The 18085-nt window shown below is 36.0% G+C and overlaps 1 protein-coding gene across 7 annotated transcripts; it reads right to left on the reverse strand.

Moving 5' to 3' along the window:
* Nucleotides 1–8028: 8028 nt before the first annotated feature.
* LOC107908944 (cyclic nucleotide-gated ion channel 1) lies at nucleotides 8029–14461 on the reverse strand. Of its 7 annotated transcripts, none has more exons than XM_016836265.2 (8): nucleotides 14300–14461; nucleotides 13469–13584; nucleotides 12501–13056; nucleotides 11804–12016; nucleotides 10791–11071; nucleotides 9794–9905; nucleotides 9044–9280; nucleotides 8029–8900 (listed from the first exon to the last, which is right to left on the reverse strand). In XM_016836265.2, exons 2-8 carry the CDS (start codon nucleotides 13495–13497, stop codon nucleotides 8202–8204), a joined length of 2127 nt encoding a protein of 708 aa, XP_016691754.1. In that variant the 5' UTR covers nucleotides 13498–13584; nucleotides 14300–14461; the 3' UTR covers nucleotides 8029–8201. The 7 variants fall into 7 exon arrangements, with proteins under 7 accessions (XP_016691754.1, XP_016691769.1, XP_016691760.1 ...); XM_016836280.2 differs by having other exon boundaries at nucleotides 14263–14461; XM_016836271.2 differs by lacking the exon at nucleotides 14300–14461 and adding an exon at nucleotides 13819–14033.
* Nucleotides 14462–18085: the final 3624 nt, after the last annotated feature.

Here is an 18085-nt window from a genome sequence, read left to right on the forward strand (position 1 = left end):
TCTTATTTTCTGAAGTTGACGTTTTGTGAAACTAGGAAATCAGATCAATTTTTAAGGTTCACACGATCAAGCTTTAGTCTTAGTAGACTTTAACTCGTTTATTCTGGTTTTATGGCTTTTATATAGGCGATCTTTGGGTTGTTGGTTTGAAGTTATAAGTTGAAGTTTTAATATGTTATAATGGTTGCCTTGTATCAGGTTGAATTTAAAGATTCTTATGGTATGCTTATATAGTATGTAATGAATATACTTGATCTTGGTTCATGAAATAGTTGGGAAATGGTAAATCTTGAATGAAATGCATGGTATATGTGTTGTTGATAGTTGTGATATATGCATTTATTGGTTTAAGTTGTTTCATTGATATAGTAAGCTTTGAATATGTATATAGGTAATTGTATGTTTGAAATATATGATATGGTCAACTTTGGTAAAAGCTAGGTATGTTTAAGGTTGATAGAAATGTATGGTTTGGAATGCACTTATGGTAAATGAAAATTGGTGTTTTTATATATATACTAATATGAATGGTTAGGTTGTGTATTTTGAATTGGTTGTGATGGTAGCATAATGGTACATTGGTTAGACATTTAGGATGGACAATTTAAGTTGTGTTTTAGAATATTTCGATTGATTTGAAATGGTTGAAGAATGATTTAATGGTTGCTTGTAGAGTAAAAGAACTTACGATTTTGTAACTTGTTTGAAAAGGCACTTATAAGTACACACAGTCGTATGCCTTAATTAGGCATTTGGCACGACCATGTGGTATGTACGATTTAGGTGACAATTGGTTCACATGGCCACAATTAGTTACACGGCCTGGCAGCTAGTCGTGCGACCCTAAAGTACACGACATCAATCTGTTACACAGTTTAGGGACACGACTATCTGGTTTAGCTCCATACGACCTCAGCCTATCGCATAGCCTGATCACATGGTCGTGTGACCCCATTTACATTTTTACCATACTTTTTTTGAAATGTTTTAAATTAGTCCCTAATTTGTTCGTGAATTGTTTTAAAGCTTCCGTAAGCTTGATTAAGCTATGATAATGTATGAATAACATGTTTTTGACTATATGATTGATGATTAAAGTTCATTTAGAGAAATTTGAATTGATATAGCATGATTCTATTCTATTATGTACGGTAGAATCTCGTAACCCTAATTCAGTGTTAGATACGAGTGAAGGGTGTCATGTTTAGTAGTATTAGAGCTACGATTAAGTCGATTCTAGGATTAATGTAGAGCGGATTGAGTCTAGAATATACATGCCACAAATACCTGTGATAATGTGATACTTTTGATCCGATTTGACATTATTTTCTTATTAATTTAAAAGATGTTGGCTAAGTCTGACAGTGTTGTTATCAATGAAGTTGAAAGTAATGTCCCGGCTCTCAAGCAAATGTCCAGTAATAAAATGAGAAATGCCTTCTATGGTATGATATGTAACATTACGCCCGGTGTAGTCTAGGGAATTTGAGTATTGTTTATGAAGACATGCTTATAGAATAAATTTTAAGCAAATAAAATTTTAAGAACTTGTTGAGTGATTGAGAACTATGAGTACGCCCATGGGCGAAGTCCGTGTTAAGGCGAGCCTAGTGGTTGACGAAGCTCTTTTACAGAGTGTAAACCACCCCAACTGATAGACGTTAGTGGATCTTTCTTAGTATTGTTAGCCTTATTATTTCTTAGTTGAACTAAAAACTATGCAAGATAGTAGAGCTCGTTAAAGTTATTATAAACCTTTAATTTAGCCAGGTTAGGATCTAAATTAAGCATGCAGTTTTCAACTATTGTGTCCATTAGCCGTCATCTGGTTAGGATCACTCAGCTAAATATATTGCATTCAATCACGTATGAATAAAATTCATACTTGAGTTTAATTGAAACATGATCAATTGAGACACAAACACTATAAACATGATTTAAACAAACTTTATTGAATTGATGCAATCATCCTAGCTAAACATATTTAAGCTACCATTGTTGATGACAATATAGCAAAGCACATTGCAAACATGATTAAAATCAAAGTAACAAGTAAAAGAAGAATAAACTCTATTGAATTAGCAGTCTCACGAACTTTGATTAAAGATGTTTTCCTCTGATCCTCATGTTGCTCATTTGTTAATGGCTCCTCAAGGCGGTCGTCCAAGAGATGATCTTATCAAGGTTTTGTTGGCTAAGAAAAGAAAGAACTATGGGATGTTAGGTGTGGGAATGAAGAGAGTAAATGAGAGAATGGAAGAATGATATGAAATGAGATATGAGGGATTAAGTAAAAGATAAGAGATATATGAGACGAGAGTAGGTATTTATACTTGATGTTGGTGAGAGATTTTACTAAAAATAGTGAAAAATATCCCCCCTTTACTAATTTACTTGGTCGGCCACACATTGGGGAAAAGGGTGGATGATGGTTGCTTGATTCAAGCATGAAATCATGCTAGAATCAATCAAGGGTTGGACGGTTTCAAAGGAAAATTCCATGGGATATTTTTTGATTTAATTTCAACTGTAGGGACCTCTAATAAATATCCCAAAACTGATTTTTGGGCAGCCAACATGCTTGTGTCAAATTGGTCTTGTCTTCCCCTTGTCTGGATGGTTTTGTAACCCATTAAATAATTAGACCTGTCCACCATGTAACATCATTTTTAATTGGGTCAAAATAACATCTCCATGACCCAATTTGCATGGTTTTGTCATCTAAGTAAGGTATAATTGCTCATGTTCATGCAACAATTATAATAAGCTGCATATTATATCAACTTCATGTTAATACAATAAAGCACATATTTGCATTTTTTATAAATTCATGCCCATCAACGAACTATAAACAAAATTCACCTAAATAATTAACAAATACTCAGAATTAATATTATTTTTAAGTTAAAAGGTGTTATAAACTGCTAAAAAACCCTATATAAATTAGAGTTTACAACCGTCTCAACATCGAAACATGGAAAACATTGTGAATCTTTTCAAGTCCAGGTGGTAGAGCTAATCTGTAAGCTACCAGACCGATTCTTTTATAATCTCATACGACCCAATGAACCTCAGACTCAATTTCCCTTTTCTACCAAACTAGAGCACTTTCTTCCATGGTGAAACCCTCAGAAATACTTGATTGCCGACTGCAAACTCTATAATTTTCCTTTTCAAGTCTACGTATGATTTCTGTCGATCTGACACTGCTTTCAAACAATCATGAATTACCCTAACCATGTCTTCAGTTTCACGAATCCAATTAGTACCAACTAACTTAGATTCACTCAAATCTGACCAGTAAAGCGGTGTCTTACATTTTCTCCTATATATAGCCTCAAAAGGTGTCATTTTAATGCTAGATTGATAATTTTTATTATAAGCAAATTCTGCCAACGGTAAATACCTTTCCCAGCTACCTTCAAACTCGAGTATGCAGCATAATAACATATATTCCAAAATCTGTATTACCCGTTCTAATTGCCCATTTGTCTGCGAATGATACGCTGTACTAAAATTAAGTTTAGTGCCCAAGGCCTCATGAATTTTACCCTAAAATCTCAAGGTAAATCTTGGGTCTATATTAGAAATAATGGACAACGACACTCTGTGCAATCTGACTATCTCTGTCACATGTAACTCTACTAACTTTTCAAGTGAATGGTCAGTTCTGACTAGAATGAGATGAGCTAACTTTGTCAATCTATCAACAATGACCCAGATTGAGTCCTTCTTTCTCAATGTCACAGGTTGTCTCGATACAAAATCTATCGTAACTCGCTCTCATTTCCACTCAGGAATTGGGGCAGGATATAGTAATCCTGATGTTCAGCTTTTACCTGCTCGCAAACCAGACATTTAGTTAAAACTTAGAAATCTCACGTTTTATACTTGGCCACCAATACATCCGCTTCAGGTCATTAAACATCTTAGTACTACCCGGATGAATGGAGTATGTACTACTGTAAGCCTCTGATAAAATATCTTGTTTTAGCTCTAGATTATTTGGAACACACAACTTGTTACGGAAATACATCATACCATCAACATCTACAGTAAATCCAGTAGTCGGATCATTCTATATCTACTCTCGTTTATCTAACAACTTTCGGCCATCACCTTTTAACTCATGAATCCGTTAAAGAAATAACGGTCTATCCCTCAATTTAGCTAAAATAAAACCATCACCCTCCAATATCAAATACACATTCAATTCTCTCAAGGAAAATAATGACTTCCGACTTAATGCATCTGCAACAACATTAGCTTTCCTGGAATGATAATCAATCACAAGATCATAATCTTTTAGTAGCTCTAGCCACCGTCGCTTTCTCAAATTCAACTCTTTTTGAATCATCAGGTATTTTAGACTTTTATGATTTGTAAATATGTGACATATTTTACCATAAAGGTAGTGACACCAAATCTTTAGAGCAAAAACAATAGCAATTAACTCTAAGTCGTAAGTCGAGTAGTTCCTCTCATGTAGCTTTAACTAACGAGAAGTAGAAGCTATTACTTTCCCAACTTGCATTAATACACAACCCAATCTGCTGAATGATGCATCACTGTATACAACAAATTCTTTCTCAGATTTAGGCTGTGTCAATGTTAGAGCTTTTGTCAACATTTTTTTTAACTGATCAAAACTCCACGGGCACTCATCTGACCAAACAAAACGAACATTCTTCTGTAGCAACTTAGTCATCGGTGAAGCTATTCTAGAGAAGTTTTTAACAAAGCGACGATAATAACTTGCTAACCCTAGGAAACTCCGTACCTCTGAAACATTTTTCAAAGCTTTCCAGTTAACAATGGCAGATATCTTGCTCAGATCAACACGTATCCCATCTGCAAAAACCACGTGTCCAAGAAATCCAACCTCTCGAAGCCAGAACTCACATTTGTTGAATTTTGCATACAATTGTTTCTCGCGTAGAATTTGTAATACAGTTTTCAAATGTTGAGCATGCTCAGATTCTGTTCTAGAGTAAATCAATATATCATCAAAAAGTTCAACCACAAATCTATCCAACTGAGGCTGAAGAACCCGATTCATCAAATCTATGAAAGCAGCAGGAGCATTAGTTAATCTGAAAGGCATTACGAAAAATTCATAGTGGTTATATCGGGTTCGAAAAGTAGTCTTTGGTACATCACATTCTTTTACTCACATCTGGTAATATCCCGATCTGAGATCTATCTTAGAAAACACGGTTGCATCATTCAACTTATCGAACAACTCATCAATACAAGGAAAAGGATATTTATTCTTTATCGTCACTTTATTCAGCTCCCTGTAACCAATGCATAATCTCAATGAACTATCTTTCTTTTAAACAAACAACATTGGTGCACCCCATGGAGATACACTCAGTCGGATAAAGCCTCTGTCTAAAAATTCTCACAATTGTGCTTTAGGTTCTTTCAACTCGGCCAGTGCCATCCTATACGGTGGAATGGATATTGGTGTAGTCCTGGGTATTAGATCGATAACAAAAATCAACTTCACGTTCTGGTGGCAATCGCAGTAACTCTTCAGGAAATACATTTGTAAATTCATTTACAATAGGTACCTGATCCAGCTTCGACCCAGAATCCTAAGTATCTAGTATATAAGTCAAAAATGCCTCACAACCCTTACAAATCATTTTCTGCGCAAAAATAACTGAAACAACTCTTGTAAAACTATTTGCTCTATCAGACTCAACTGTAATCAGTTCGCCCGCCGGACATCTCAAACTAACCCGTTTCAGTTTGTAGTTTACCACAGCATCATGTAATGTCAACCAGTCCATTTCCAAAATTATATCAAATTCGTGATAGGGTAGCAAAATTAAATCAACGGGAAATACACAGCCTTGAATTCTTAGTGGACACTTATAATATATTAAATTAACTATTACACTTTGACCCATTGGATTTGTAGCTTAAACATCAAATTTGGTTGACTGAACAGGTAAATTTTTATCCGGAGCCAAAGAAGTGAAAAGATATGAATGTGTCGACCGAAGGTCAATCAAAGCATATACAGTAACATCAAAAAAATAGAATATACCAATAACGACTTTAGGCGCGGCAACCTCTTCACTGGCTCAAATAGTATAAGTCTGTGCAGGTGTTCTGATTTCAGATCTAACCGCTGTATCTTTAGTGCCACTGTGGTTCACCCTTGTATTGCTACTCTGACCAGGACATTTTCTCTTTTGTGGCATGGTCACAGGTTTTTCATTCCAAACATCAATCTCTCCCACCATTTTCGAACAATTGTGTACAAAATGATCAGTTGACCTGCACCTAAAACAATCACCCACTTTGGCCCTGCATTTACCAGTATGTCATTTCATTGAAAAACTCGTTGAACATTCTCCAACCAATACTCAAGTTTAGCCAGATCATCTTCAATTCTGCCCCGAAATTCTTCAACACCATATTTTCTAACCTTGCTAACCGAAGCCTGTCAACTCATTTCAACCATCGGAGGAGATGGAGGTATCACAGGAGGTACAATAGGGGGTGGAGGTTGTTAAGCCACGGGATTATTTCTCATAAACTTAGTGAGCCACTAACCTATTAAACTGAAAAACATACTCTTAACCTCATTTTCAGACATTTATGGAATCAGTATACTATGACTTGCACCAGAATCAGTAGTTGAAATATTACTATTAACTTCATTAGTTTCATCATGATCTGAATCAAATGACATCTTTAAAATCTACAAGAAAACAGGGGTTAGATCGAATCAATCAATATCACACTATCACAAGTTTATATGGCATGTAATTTTTAGACTTCAATCACACTACTTTTAGTCCGAGAATGGACTAAACCGTGACTCTGATAACACTAAATGTAACACCCATAACTCATACCCGTCGTCGAATTAGGGTTACAACATATTACAGTACAATTCAAAAGAAGCAATAACCGATAGCAACAAGTCTATCAAATTAATTAACAGAATTCATAAATAATTAAGATTAAAATAAATCATACATCTATGGGTCTTAAATCGAGCCTAGGAGGCCTTAAAATAGTTTAGGAACAATCAGGGACCAATTTGAATCAAATCAGAAGATTTGGGACAAAAATAAAAATTTTCAAAACAGGGGTCACACGGCCGCGCGTCTTGGGCATGTGACAAGGCCCAAATCGTGTGTCTCAAGACATGGTCGTGTGGCTATCCTACACGCCCGTGTACGACCTCACATGCCCGTGTAACTCTCTTAGGTCACACTGCCGTAAGAATGAAATACATATATTATAAAAAAAAATTAGTTGATATTCAATATAATATGTTAGAAAAGTATAAAAACATGGATGAGTCAAATCCAAAATGATTTAAGAACCTATTTATCTATACTATATATAAAGTGGTTGACTCAGTTAGTTTCATGAATCAACTCAACTCCAACTCAATTGTAAAATTATTAAAATACCCTTACTTTAAAAGATAATTAATACTATTATAAGAGTATTTTCATCTTTTCATACTTTTACATAATCTTCAAATAAAACTTAAAAATATTATTTAATAATAAAAAATAAGATTACAAATTTTTATAAAAAAGCACTTATCACTCCACTAAAGATCATTTGTTAATATATTTTTAAAAATATTTTTATGCACCCACTATGAGTGTGATAAAATGTAATTACAAAATAACCGTCTAAAATTATCCTTTATAAATAGCCACGGTTTGAAATTCAGATTTAAATTCCAAAATCCTTCCCAAATTGTAGTTTAAATTTTTTTTTTTAAATGATGCATCGATCCTATGAAAACTACTTTTTGGCCTTTATTCATATGATAGAATAGAGGCTAAACCCTTTCTTTAATATCGTCTCTAAAATATCCTTGACTCGAAACCATCTGGGTAGATTTAATCTTGAAAACCCTTTGGATCAAAACTCTTTATATGTATTTTATATGTACAGTGCAAAATAGTTGTCCCAAACTTAGGTACTTCAGTCAGTTTAAAATATAACATTATGTAATAACTGCTAAAACAAATTGGACATTACTGAAAACCAAGGAACAAAACAAGGAAAATTTGAAGAGAGAGATATATACATCATATACAGACCTCATACTCAACAATTGGCAACTTTCCGCCAAGATTCGTACATTTCCTATTAAGTGGAGGGTTGAGAGTTCCTAATCTACTCACACAAACTTTTACATAAAATAAACCTGCCTATTGTTCTTCAGCAGTAAAATCAGGCTCTGCAGGCTTCTGAAGTAGCATAGGTGGAACCCTCTCCAGCACTCTTGTTTTACGGCTACGGTTTCGCCGTAAAGCACGTAGTGCATTGGCAGCAAACCGTGAGGCATAAATGGTTGCACCCAGACTTGGTGAACTCCCACTCGCATTGGCTAAAGCGTCTTGCAATCTGTCCTCCTCTTCTCTAAGAGATTCTTCAAGTTTCTTTTTGCTGTAGCGGCGCCAAGCAGCTTGTATAAAACAAGCTGCCCAAGTCCTCCACTGCTGTGAATAAAACCTAAAAGTGTGGCGCAGCTGCTTACTGTGAAGCCGGCGGAATTGAGAAGCAACAAACTTCAAGTCATCAGCCACCAGAGCAAAAGCTTCAACTTCTGTAAGAGCTCGGACAGTTCTAGTTGAGATAGGGAGATTTGACGAAGAATGGGGATCTAGTGCCCAGGTGAGAAGTTCCTCTCCACAAAAATCCCCTGCCCCAATGTATTCAGAATTAAAGAAGCCAGTTCTTCCACCATTTGTTGTCATGGTCAACAATTTGCCCCTCATGATGAAGAGCATCTCATCAACTGGGTCTCCCTCCCGAACAATATAGCTCTCCTCTGTGTAGAGAACCGGCTTGAGACGATCACACATTGCATCCAGTAATTGCTCATCCATTTTTTCAAACATTGGCACCTTAAACGTCAAAGGAAATGAATGAAATAACCAAAATTAGTGATTGGCCGTGAAAATGCAAGTCAAATATTAACATGCATCATATTACCCCCGAAAAGCATGCAACCTGTTTAAAACAATGGTCAAGACGTCAAGGCACTCACTCTCATGAGCAGAGCCAAGCAAAGATGGCGCTTTATATCCCTTCTTAGGTCCTTGGGGAGATTACAAAGTAAATTCTCTTCATCAACTCCTCTAGTTTCTTGCCATTTGTATTGTTCATATCGCCTAATTCGTTCCCTCAGATTCTCAGGTAGTAAGCGATGGGACATCCATTGTTCTGCATCACGCCTTTTTACTCTCATCTCCTCCAACCTGGTAGTTGTGGACTGCAAATATGTCTGTTTCACAGAAAATTGACTCATTATAACCTATAATTTTGGGTCCTTAAGGAAGAGTGAAGTTGAAGCATTCACATCACTAAACATCCAAAAGTTGTTTGATATCTCCTATTGATTTGTAGTAGAAAGCCACTGGAAAAAATTGCACTGGTAACAGCACAAGACATGTACTTCCTATTTATCGCACATAAACATTATATTTGAAAGAGATACAGGGAGAGGCAAAATACTTGGACATTATAAAATCTGAAATCAACCAAAAGGCTTCAGCCATTTTAAACAGATTACATATCTCAGAAGAAGGGTTAGAGGATCCAAAGGCACAATCCAGTAAATAGCATGCAGAGCAAAAGATTTTGAATGATAGAAACTAATTCTTCAGAAACAGCCTTCAGAAAACAAGAATTGCCAACAAAATATTATGTCCTAGTAGATACTAGAAACCAGTCTCACTGCTACAAAACAAACATCTTGACATAAAAATTCAAAAGATTACAGATACTTGGTACGAACCTGCATATTTCCGATGAGAAATGAAAACAGAACCAAGCCCGAGATTGAAATGAAAACTGCAAAGCAGATTTCAAAGACATAGGTACTAGTTTCAAGGTTCTGACCCAGAGAACTGCAAAAACAATATGCAAAAGGATATCAGACGGTACTGTCTGATTTCAATGGCAATATGCTAACAAAATAGAGAGAGAGAGAGAAAACAAGGAAATAATACATGAATCTATACCAAAATTAAAATAAGCCCATTTCGACTGAAGATGGACAGAGACTCAACAAGCCTAAGTAAATCACCACAAGAGCTATGAACCACGCTTTTCAATTATGAATTAATCTCATTTCATCACCACCTCAAACCTTAGCACTAATCCTAACATTGTTTCCCATCTGCCTCAAGAAAGTAACGAAAATGTATTTAACACTTTTATAGAACAGGAGATGCTTACATAGAAACTTTTGGAATCATCACAACATATAAGGTTCATCACATTATATGCTCTATGTAGACTGCATGCATATTTCTGCAAACCACCCCCACATAGCGAAGACTGTTAATAGAAATGAAAGACCATTTATTTTTATTATGATTCTGAGAGGTCATGACTTATAAGTTAACCAGACAACTAAATTACATAGGTTTTTTCTTTATTGGCCATTAATTTGATAGTTAAAGAGCAAATACTTTCAGGAAATAGAATTTTTTAGAGTAATTAGATTCATAAATCTTGTAGATCCAATATGAACACAATAAAACAAAAGACAAAACAAATAACAATTGCAAATTTGGGAGATTAATGATTTATATCAAATGTTAAAATCAGTGTCAAAGAAATCAAAAGCTGCTTGCCAATAAGCATATTAGAGTTTGGTGTATATATATGTCAAAGATTTATCCGAATATTGCTGAAATACAGCCCATCTAGTAAAAAGAAACAAGCAATGACCAGTAAATACGTGATGGAAAAAGGAAAATAAATGAAAAGCATCTTATTTAGCACACCTTAGATTCTGCAGGCCCCACCAGAAACAGTAAAAGAATTTCTCTGGAAAATTTTCTGACTCCACAACACCAGATTGAAGGGCATTGAGGAAAATCCCAAAATTGAAAAGAGTCGTGTTGGGTGTTTGTATCGGGCATGACTGATTTAGAAACATGCTAAAAGAAGAATCACCATCACAGTAAAATGAACGGGGGTTACATTTAGTATTATTCCTACAGGCGTCTTTCCAGCATGTGTATTCCCTTTCAATAGAAAACAAGTACCAAAAAGCCCCAAAAACCTACAAGAAAAGCTAGTCATTTGACCATTATAAAATATAACAGAAGAATGAATTAGTCTTCAAGTCATAACAAGATATATATATTAAATATAACTATCCAGGGCTTACAAATATGAAGTTAACTAGATTTCAGATTTACCAAATGAAACGGAGATAATAACCCCCAGACAACATTTTACCCCACTGTTAGTTCTAGAGCAAAAATCAGCATCCAAAGAGGATGTCAGTGTTTGTAAAATATAAGTGATCAACTTTAAAACATAAATGCATTACGCAGGAAAAAACAAATATATATATATATGTTTCCAGTGGGGTGTCAATTTCAACGCACCATTATTTAAAAACAAGTTAAACTTTTCAGTGTAGCCAATAATTTGTTGTAAGAATTACAGGGACATTAAAGATGAAGAAAAATTGAAAACAATTCAAAACTTGTTTATCACGATTATAATAACCATTCAATGCCTACTCATTATGCACGGACTTGATCAAAAGTTAGAGTAACCCTTCATGTTTCACAATATATGCTGAACGCTTCCACCCATTTCAATCAAACGTTAATCAGCAAATAGGTATGACATGAATACCCCACCAAAATCAATATGGTAAGATACCTGCTCTTCTTTTTAAAAAAAGAAATGAAATGTCTAGAGTCCTACAAGCAATAAACCATTCAAGAGCATCCATAAACGAAATTGTAAGAAAAGATACAAACCTATTGTTAAAACTTACATGGCTTGCTAGCATGTAAAGAAAAAGATTGAACGCAGCTCCAGCCCATGCAGTTTCAGTTAGTATGCCAGAAGTCCTTGTAATTTCCTTATACAGTGGATATATTCGAAAAACTCTTGGAAGATATTGGAAGAGAACAATAAATGTCAACAAGTTCTTTGTATTCAATGACTTCAACCCTCTCATTTGGGGTATGATAATTAAAATCACCACCTGGACAAAAGCATAGCAAGTTAAAACCAAGATAATAGTATGGAACTAAATAATCATGAATTTATGGCTGAGTAAAACACTGCACATACTAGTACAGCAGTCAGGACTACATGCATTAGTAGATGAAAAAAAGGTTTCTATAACAATGGACTGTGAGCCTGTGATGAAACAACATATTTCCATTGAAGATGCAAAAACATAGCTAGTTACAGCAATTAAACTCATCCTTTGGACAACCTGATAACTAGCACTTGGTATGACAGATTATAGAATGGTTCAACAACTCAGGGTTTGATGGAATTTCTCAGTACTATTCACAATTCAAAGTGCATAACGAGAAGTTCATGCTCACCCTATAAATCAAAAAGATTCATCCACACATTTCATTTAACTTTTAAGGCCTAAATAGAGTATGACCTGCGACACATAAACCAGTTAAACCCAAAAGGAAGAACATTTTCATGTGCCTGTAATGTTTTCTTACCTGTGGAAGGGGAAGAACTGCTAGAACATCGATTACAAAGTATGATTTCAGATACCTCTTTGCTATTGCCAATGAATCTTCAACTAAAACGCCTCTTCCAAATACACGAGAAGAAGGCGCAATGAACCCAGTACGAAATTGAAAAATAATATGGATTATATAAAAGATATCTGTGAATGAGCGCAGCACACCGGCTGTGATCTCCATCTTTTCATCCAAAACAAGGCACTTCTTATCATCATTTATCACTGGGACATAAAAGAATAAAGGATCAATTGAGACTGCTATGATACAAGATAATAAAAATATCTTGTTCCACCTTTGAAGAAACGGCCCCTGTGGATCAAGAACTTTCTTACTAGACCCAAACCCACGGTTAAAAGAACAAGATTTAAATGATCTTCTAATCCCTTTAAACCTTTCAGAACCAGATTCAACCCCTCTTTGTAACTTTTCTGAAAAGGAATTTATTGTGAATCTAATTTTCCCCGAATTTATCCAATTATTATCAGAATAACGTCCTTCAGTGCTTCGCCCTGAATTCCAGTCCTGGAACCTGGAAGACATCATTTAAGCGAAGTAATCAGTCTAGCATTTCATGTTCTGGAAAAAAGAAAGAAAAGGAGCTGAAAGTAGTAAGAGAAAATCAACCCCTTAACTAATTGCACAATATAATTGCTGTCATGACTCATGTGAGAAATGAAGCATCAATAGTTACTAGGATTTCGGATATTAGAAAACATAGGATGTTGAATTTTGAAGGCGGTGTCAATGACAGTAACTACAGCCAATGAGAATTAATGATAGTATCATCGGGTAATGCAAAGGGTTGACGGCAACCTCACTTGCAAAATAGCATATCTAGTGTTATCTTAATGGCTTCCAGAATCAAGCACAGCATCCACTAAGAATACATATCATCATTCCCCATAACAAAATCAAAGGACGAAGTCTAAGAACGTACTAACCTCACAAGCTTTTCTGGTGGATAATTCATAACTATAGCTTCCTGAATGATAACACCAGGCCACCCCTAAAAGAAGAATGATCAGCTCTGAAATCTTATTGCCGCACAGCACGGATCCTGAAAAGGGAAGAAATTAAAAGAAACACCGAGTTAGAACATTCAAATCTCAATTGCATGCCAGACATACATAGTTAGAAACAAGGTCAGCGGCGAAAGAATATACTACGGCACAAACATTGAAGATGTCAAAACCACAGACATCAAAGACAACTGGAAAACAAGACATCAAATTAGTTATAGCCAATCACTTAAAAAACTGAAAAAAAAAAAGAAATTAGTTAACTACTCTACCTTCACATGAGGAATTACTAGAACATAACCTCGTTAATCGTTGTACAATCATAATAATTAGTGCCAAAAGAAAAAGGATAAAGTCAAATATGGCGTTTATAATAAAGTTGCAGACGAGCCACTAACTCAAATGACTAAAAACCAAAAATATCTTAATAATTCGATATCGTACTTGACACTAATATCAACACATAAAATAGGGAATAACAAGTAATTACATGATTATTAGAGTAAAAAAACAAATAAATAAATAAAGAAGACGGTAAAAAGCAAGCAACTTTATTGAAAAATCAGTTATCAAAGCATTTAATCCTGTTTGCGAAAATAAGGAGCACTAAATTGTCAGGAAAATTTAATTTAAAAAATTCCTCTATAAAATAGCAGATTAAACTACAAATCAAATTTATTAAAAGAGTATAGGAGAGAAGGAAAAAGGAAACATACAAAAAGAGTATAGGAGAGAAGGAAAAAGGAAACATACAAGGATTAGGAAGGAAATCTTAGCGTGATAGAAAAGAATTATTGTTATTGAAACTAAAAGTTGCTTCTTTACTTTCTTCTTCAAAGAGGAAAAAAGGGTAGGGAAGTGGAAGAAATTTCCTGGAAATATCTAGGTAGGGTAGGGTCTCATATTTTTTTATAAAATATAAAATTCCAAAAATAAAGACGCGAAGGACTTAAAGTTCCCAAGAAATTGCTGTGAATTGGAGTGGGTCCCACTGGGGATCCTATTCACTCTTTTGTTGGTGAACTATCAGTCAGTCCGTCAGTCCGGTTCGCTATTCTCCACTTTCATTTTCCGATGCGAGAGTTTCACTCACTCTACCCTTCAACTCATCAGATTATTCTTACAGGTGTTCCCCAGCTCAAAATTGCGATTACTCCGCGTAATTCCGCTAATTTTGATATTTAATTTTGGATAAAATACCAATAAAAATCTTTTTTTTAATTACGGAAATAGGCCTATTAAAAAATTAATTATAGGAATGGTCCAATTTCCCGAAAGCGCGTTCACGTCAGCGTATTGTCAAGTGAAGAGGTAGGAAAATGCTTCTTCAAAGGAGCGCTTTGCCTACGTAGACATAAAGCGCGCCCTCAAAGACGCGTTTTGCTCGTGTCTCCTACTGGTTAGGGTTTTGGGCTTTTTTTAGGGTTTAGGGTTAGGGTTTTATGGTTTTTAGGTTTAGGGTTGTAAAGAAAAAATTAAATAAATAAGAGATTAGGGTTTAGGGTTTATTAATTAAATTAATTATAAATTTTTCAAAATTAGATTAAGTTTCGTGTTTATGGTTTTTAAAGAAAAAATCAATAACGGCGTTAACTACCACGTGGTTAAATCTAAAGCTGATAAGTTTGAGGCAAAGTGTGCATTGCAAGATGATACATATTCATGGAAAAACTACGTCTCGTTGAGGAAAATGACAGGGTTGCGGGAGATAAAAAAGTACAAAAGTCCACATACATGTGCTGCAGGTACAGTATTTAGGGTTTCTGAATAATATTGTTATTATGTAATGTTGCATTATTTAATGTACTCCATTGATAGGTATTTCACAAGATCATCCCAATATGAATTCAGCTATGTTAGCTAGCTTGATACTACCCACGGTGAAGGCATCCCAGGACTTCAGTGCTAGTCTTAATTGCCAATATTCGTAGTCAAATGGGGTACACGCCCTCTTATCTCAAGGCTTGGATAGCTAAGCAGAAGGCGCTGGAAAAGATGCATAGTGGGTGGGACGCTTCATATAATGAAATATGGCAGTGGTGTCAAGTGCTAGAGAGATACGTCCCAGGTTGCATAACAAACCTTGAAACGGAACATGCGTACTACAACGGCCGATTGCTACGTGGATGCCAAGTGTTCAAACGCCTGTTTTGGACCTTTAAGCAATGTCGAGACGTATTTCCATACTGCAAGCCCTTGGTACAAATTGACAGTACATTTATGTTCAGTAGATATACCCATCAGATATTGCTAGCAGTGGCATATGATGGCAGTGAGAGAATTCTTCCAATTGCGTTTGCAATAACACTGGGGGAGTCAGCTGATGATTGTGATTTCTTTCTATTTAGGTTAAGGAGGCATGTGTGCCCCCAACCTGATATCTGTGTTATTTCGAATCGGGGCACCGGAATACTAGTTGCAATTGATCGACAGGGAAGCTTATGGCAGCGCACACACCATCAGTATTGCCTAAGGCACATTGCTTCCAACTACTACAGGCAATATCCATCTAAGAGTGAATGACGACAAGTGACCAACATGGGTATTTAGTCTCTATTAATATAATTTCGTTTGTCATTTTGAATTTATTCTAAATGAAATAGTGGTATGTAATATTCGCTATGAACTTATATTGGCAGGGTATGAAATAAATAAAGATCGTTTTCATGTTGGCAGTTTTACGTTCAATTAATGACAAAGGCGCAGACTACCTTTGTAACATACATTTCAAACAATGGGCATAAGCATACGACGGTGACCTACAATATGGTCATATGACCTCAAACCTGGTTGAATACATAAATTCTGTTCTAAAAGGAACGCGCCATCTACCGATAACATCGGTTGTGTGAGAGACATATTTTTGTTTGGTGGCGCTATTTCCAAAGTGAGCAGCGAGTTATACAGGCCAGATGCAGGGAGGCCATGTATGGTGCAGTAAGGTAGTGCAAGAAATTAACAAGGCCAAGGCGCGGGCAAACACCATGAACACAGTGTGTCACGATCGAGACAACTTATGGTTTCGCGTGACAAAACTTGACAGACCGCACCAAGGTGTTATTGGCGGGCAATATCGTGTACACTTGTGAAATAGGACTTGCGACTGTGGGATGTTTGACGCACTTCGTTATCCATGCGCTCATGTAATTGCAGCTTGTTAGAATCTCCGTCTGGATCTAATGAGCTATGTCGACAAATTGTACAAATTAGAAAACATGAACAACGTCTAGAGACACGTATTCCCACCGGTCCCAGATGAACGTAAGTGGCTGTCTGTATCGCTTGCTCCCTTTAAGCTGTTACCGGATAGAGAATTGCGTCGCAAACCAAAGGGTCGACCTTGCTTGACTAGAATACATAACAATACGGATATCCGAGAAACAACCACTCAACAGAAGTTGTGCGAATGGTATAGGAACCCTGGCCATACAAGCCGATCATGCCCAAATCACAATAGTTGAACGTTGTTGTAAAAAAATTTGTATTATTTATATATTTTTAAATCAAATAATATTGAAATATTCAGGATATTGACTTATTTAAAAGAAAATCTATTTTATTAAAAATATTAAAGTAAATTACAATTACTTTATTTAAAACAACATTTTATTTTATTAAATGAAATAATATAGAACTATTCAAAATATTGTGTTATTTAAAAGAATTTCTATTATATTAAAAATGTAAAAGTAAATTTCTATTTTATTACATGAAATAATATAGAAGAATTTCTAATTTATTACATCAAATAATATCAAAATATTTAAAATATTTGTACAAATATATTAAAGTAAAAATCAATCTTCGTGCCTGCCGGATTCAGTGCCACATGGCGGCCGTCGACGATTACGCGCTAGATTCCTCCTTTGTCCAGCTTTCGACGAGGGTTGTGGTTGCTCCGGTGGAGATTTTGGTTCCTCCGGTAGGGGATCTGGTTGTCGATGTTGGGACGATGAGCCACTTTGATAGAATAGTGACTGTGGAGGTGTTTGCATCACCAACGGTGAAACTGTTTGAAACTCATACGGTGATGGGGATTGGTAAAAAGAATAGCTCCCCGACGGCCCCCCATGCAATCCCTCGTGCGATGGTGGCCTATACATTGGCGGTCCACTCGACGTAATCGAAAATGGAGATGAACCGGACCATTGACTCTAACCTGCCATAGGACTAGAAAAGGAAACATATAAGCGTTAGGATACATAAAAGGGCTAGGATACGCACCTGGCATCGTCTGAAAAGGCTGTGCTGTGGGTGCCATCGGTTGAAGTGTTGAGCCCGATGACTGTGTAGGTGCTGTTGTTGGGCCTGGTGATAGGCCGGGTGATTGTGATGGGCCTGCGTCATCGTCCCTTCTTCTTGGATTTAAAGGGCCACGTCATTCCCTTTGGACACGCAATTGCCGCTACCTCTCTTCTGCTGACAGTAAATACGACTTGCCATGGATCCTAAACCATGGCATGTATTCTAGCACGCACGCTAACTCTAGAACGATGATCGATTCCCGAGTAGGTATATAATCATATCGATCTTCCCACA

This window comes from Gossypium hirsutum, chromosome D08 (genome assembly GCF_007990345.1).
Source record: "Gossypium hirsutum isolate 1008001.06 chromosome D08, Gossypium_hirsutum_v2.1, whole genome shotgun sequence".
Taxonomy (NCBI): Eukaryota; Viridiplantae; Streptophyta; class Magnoliopsida; order Malvales; family Malvaceae; genus Gossypium; species Gossypium hirsutum.

Coding starts and splice junctions, on each gene's coding strand:
- LOC107908944 (XM_016836265.2), bottom strand. CDS start 13,497: ATGAATTATCCACCAGAAAAGCTTGTGAG. Junction 12,017..12,500: donor CAGTTCTTCCCCTTCCACAG/GTAAGAAAACAT, acceptor GCTTTTGTCCAG/GTGGTGATTTTAATTATCAT. Junction 9,281..9,793: donor TTCTCATCGGAAATATGCAG/GTTCGTACCAAG, acceptor TCTGTGAAACAG/ACATATTTGCAGTCCACAAC.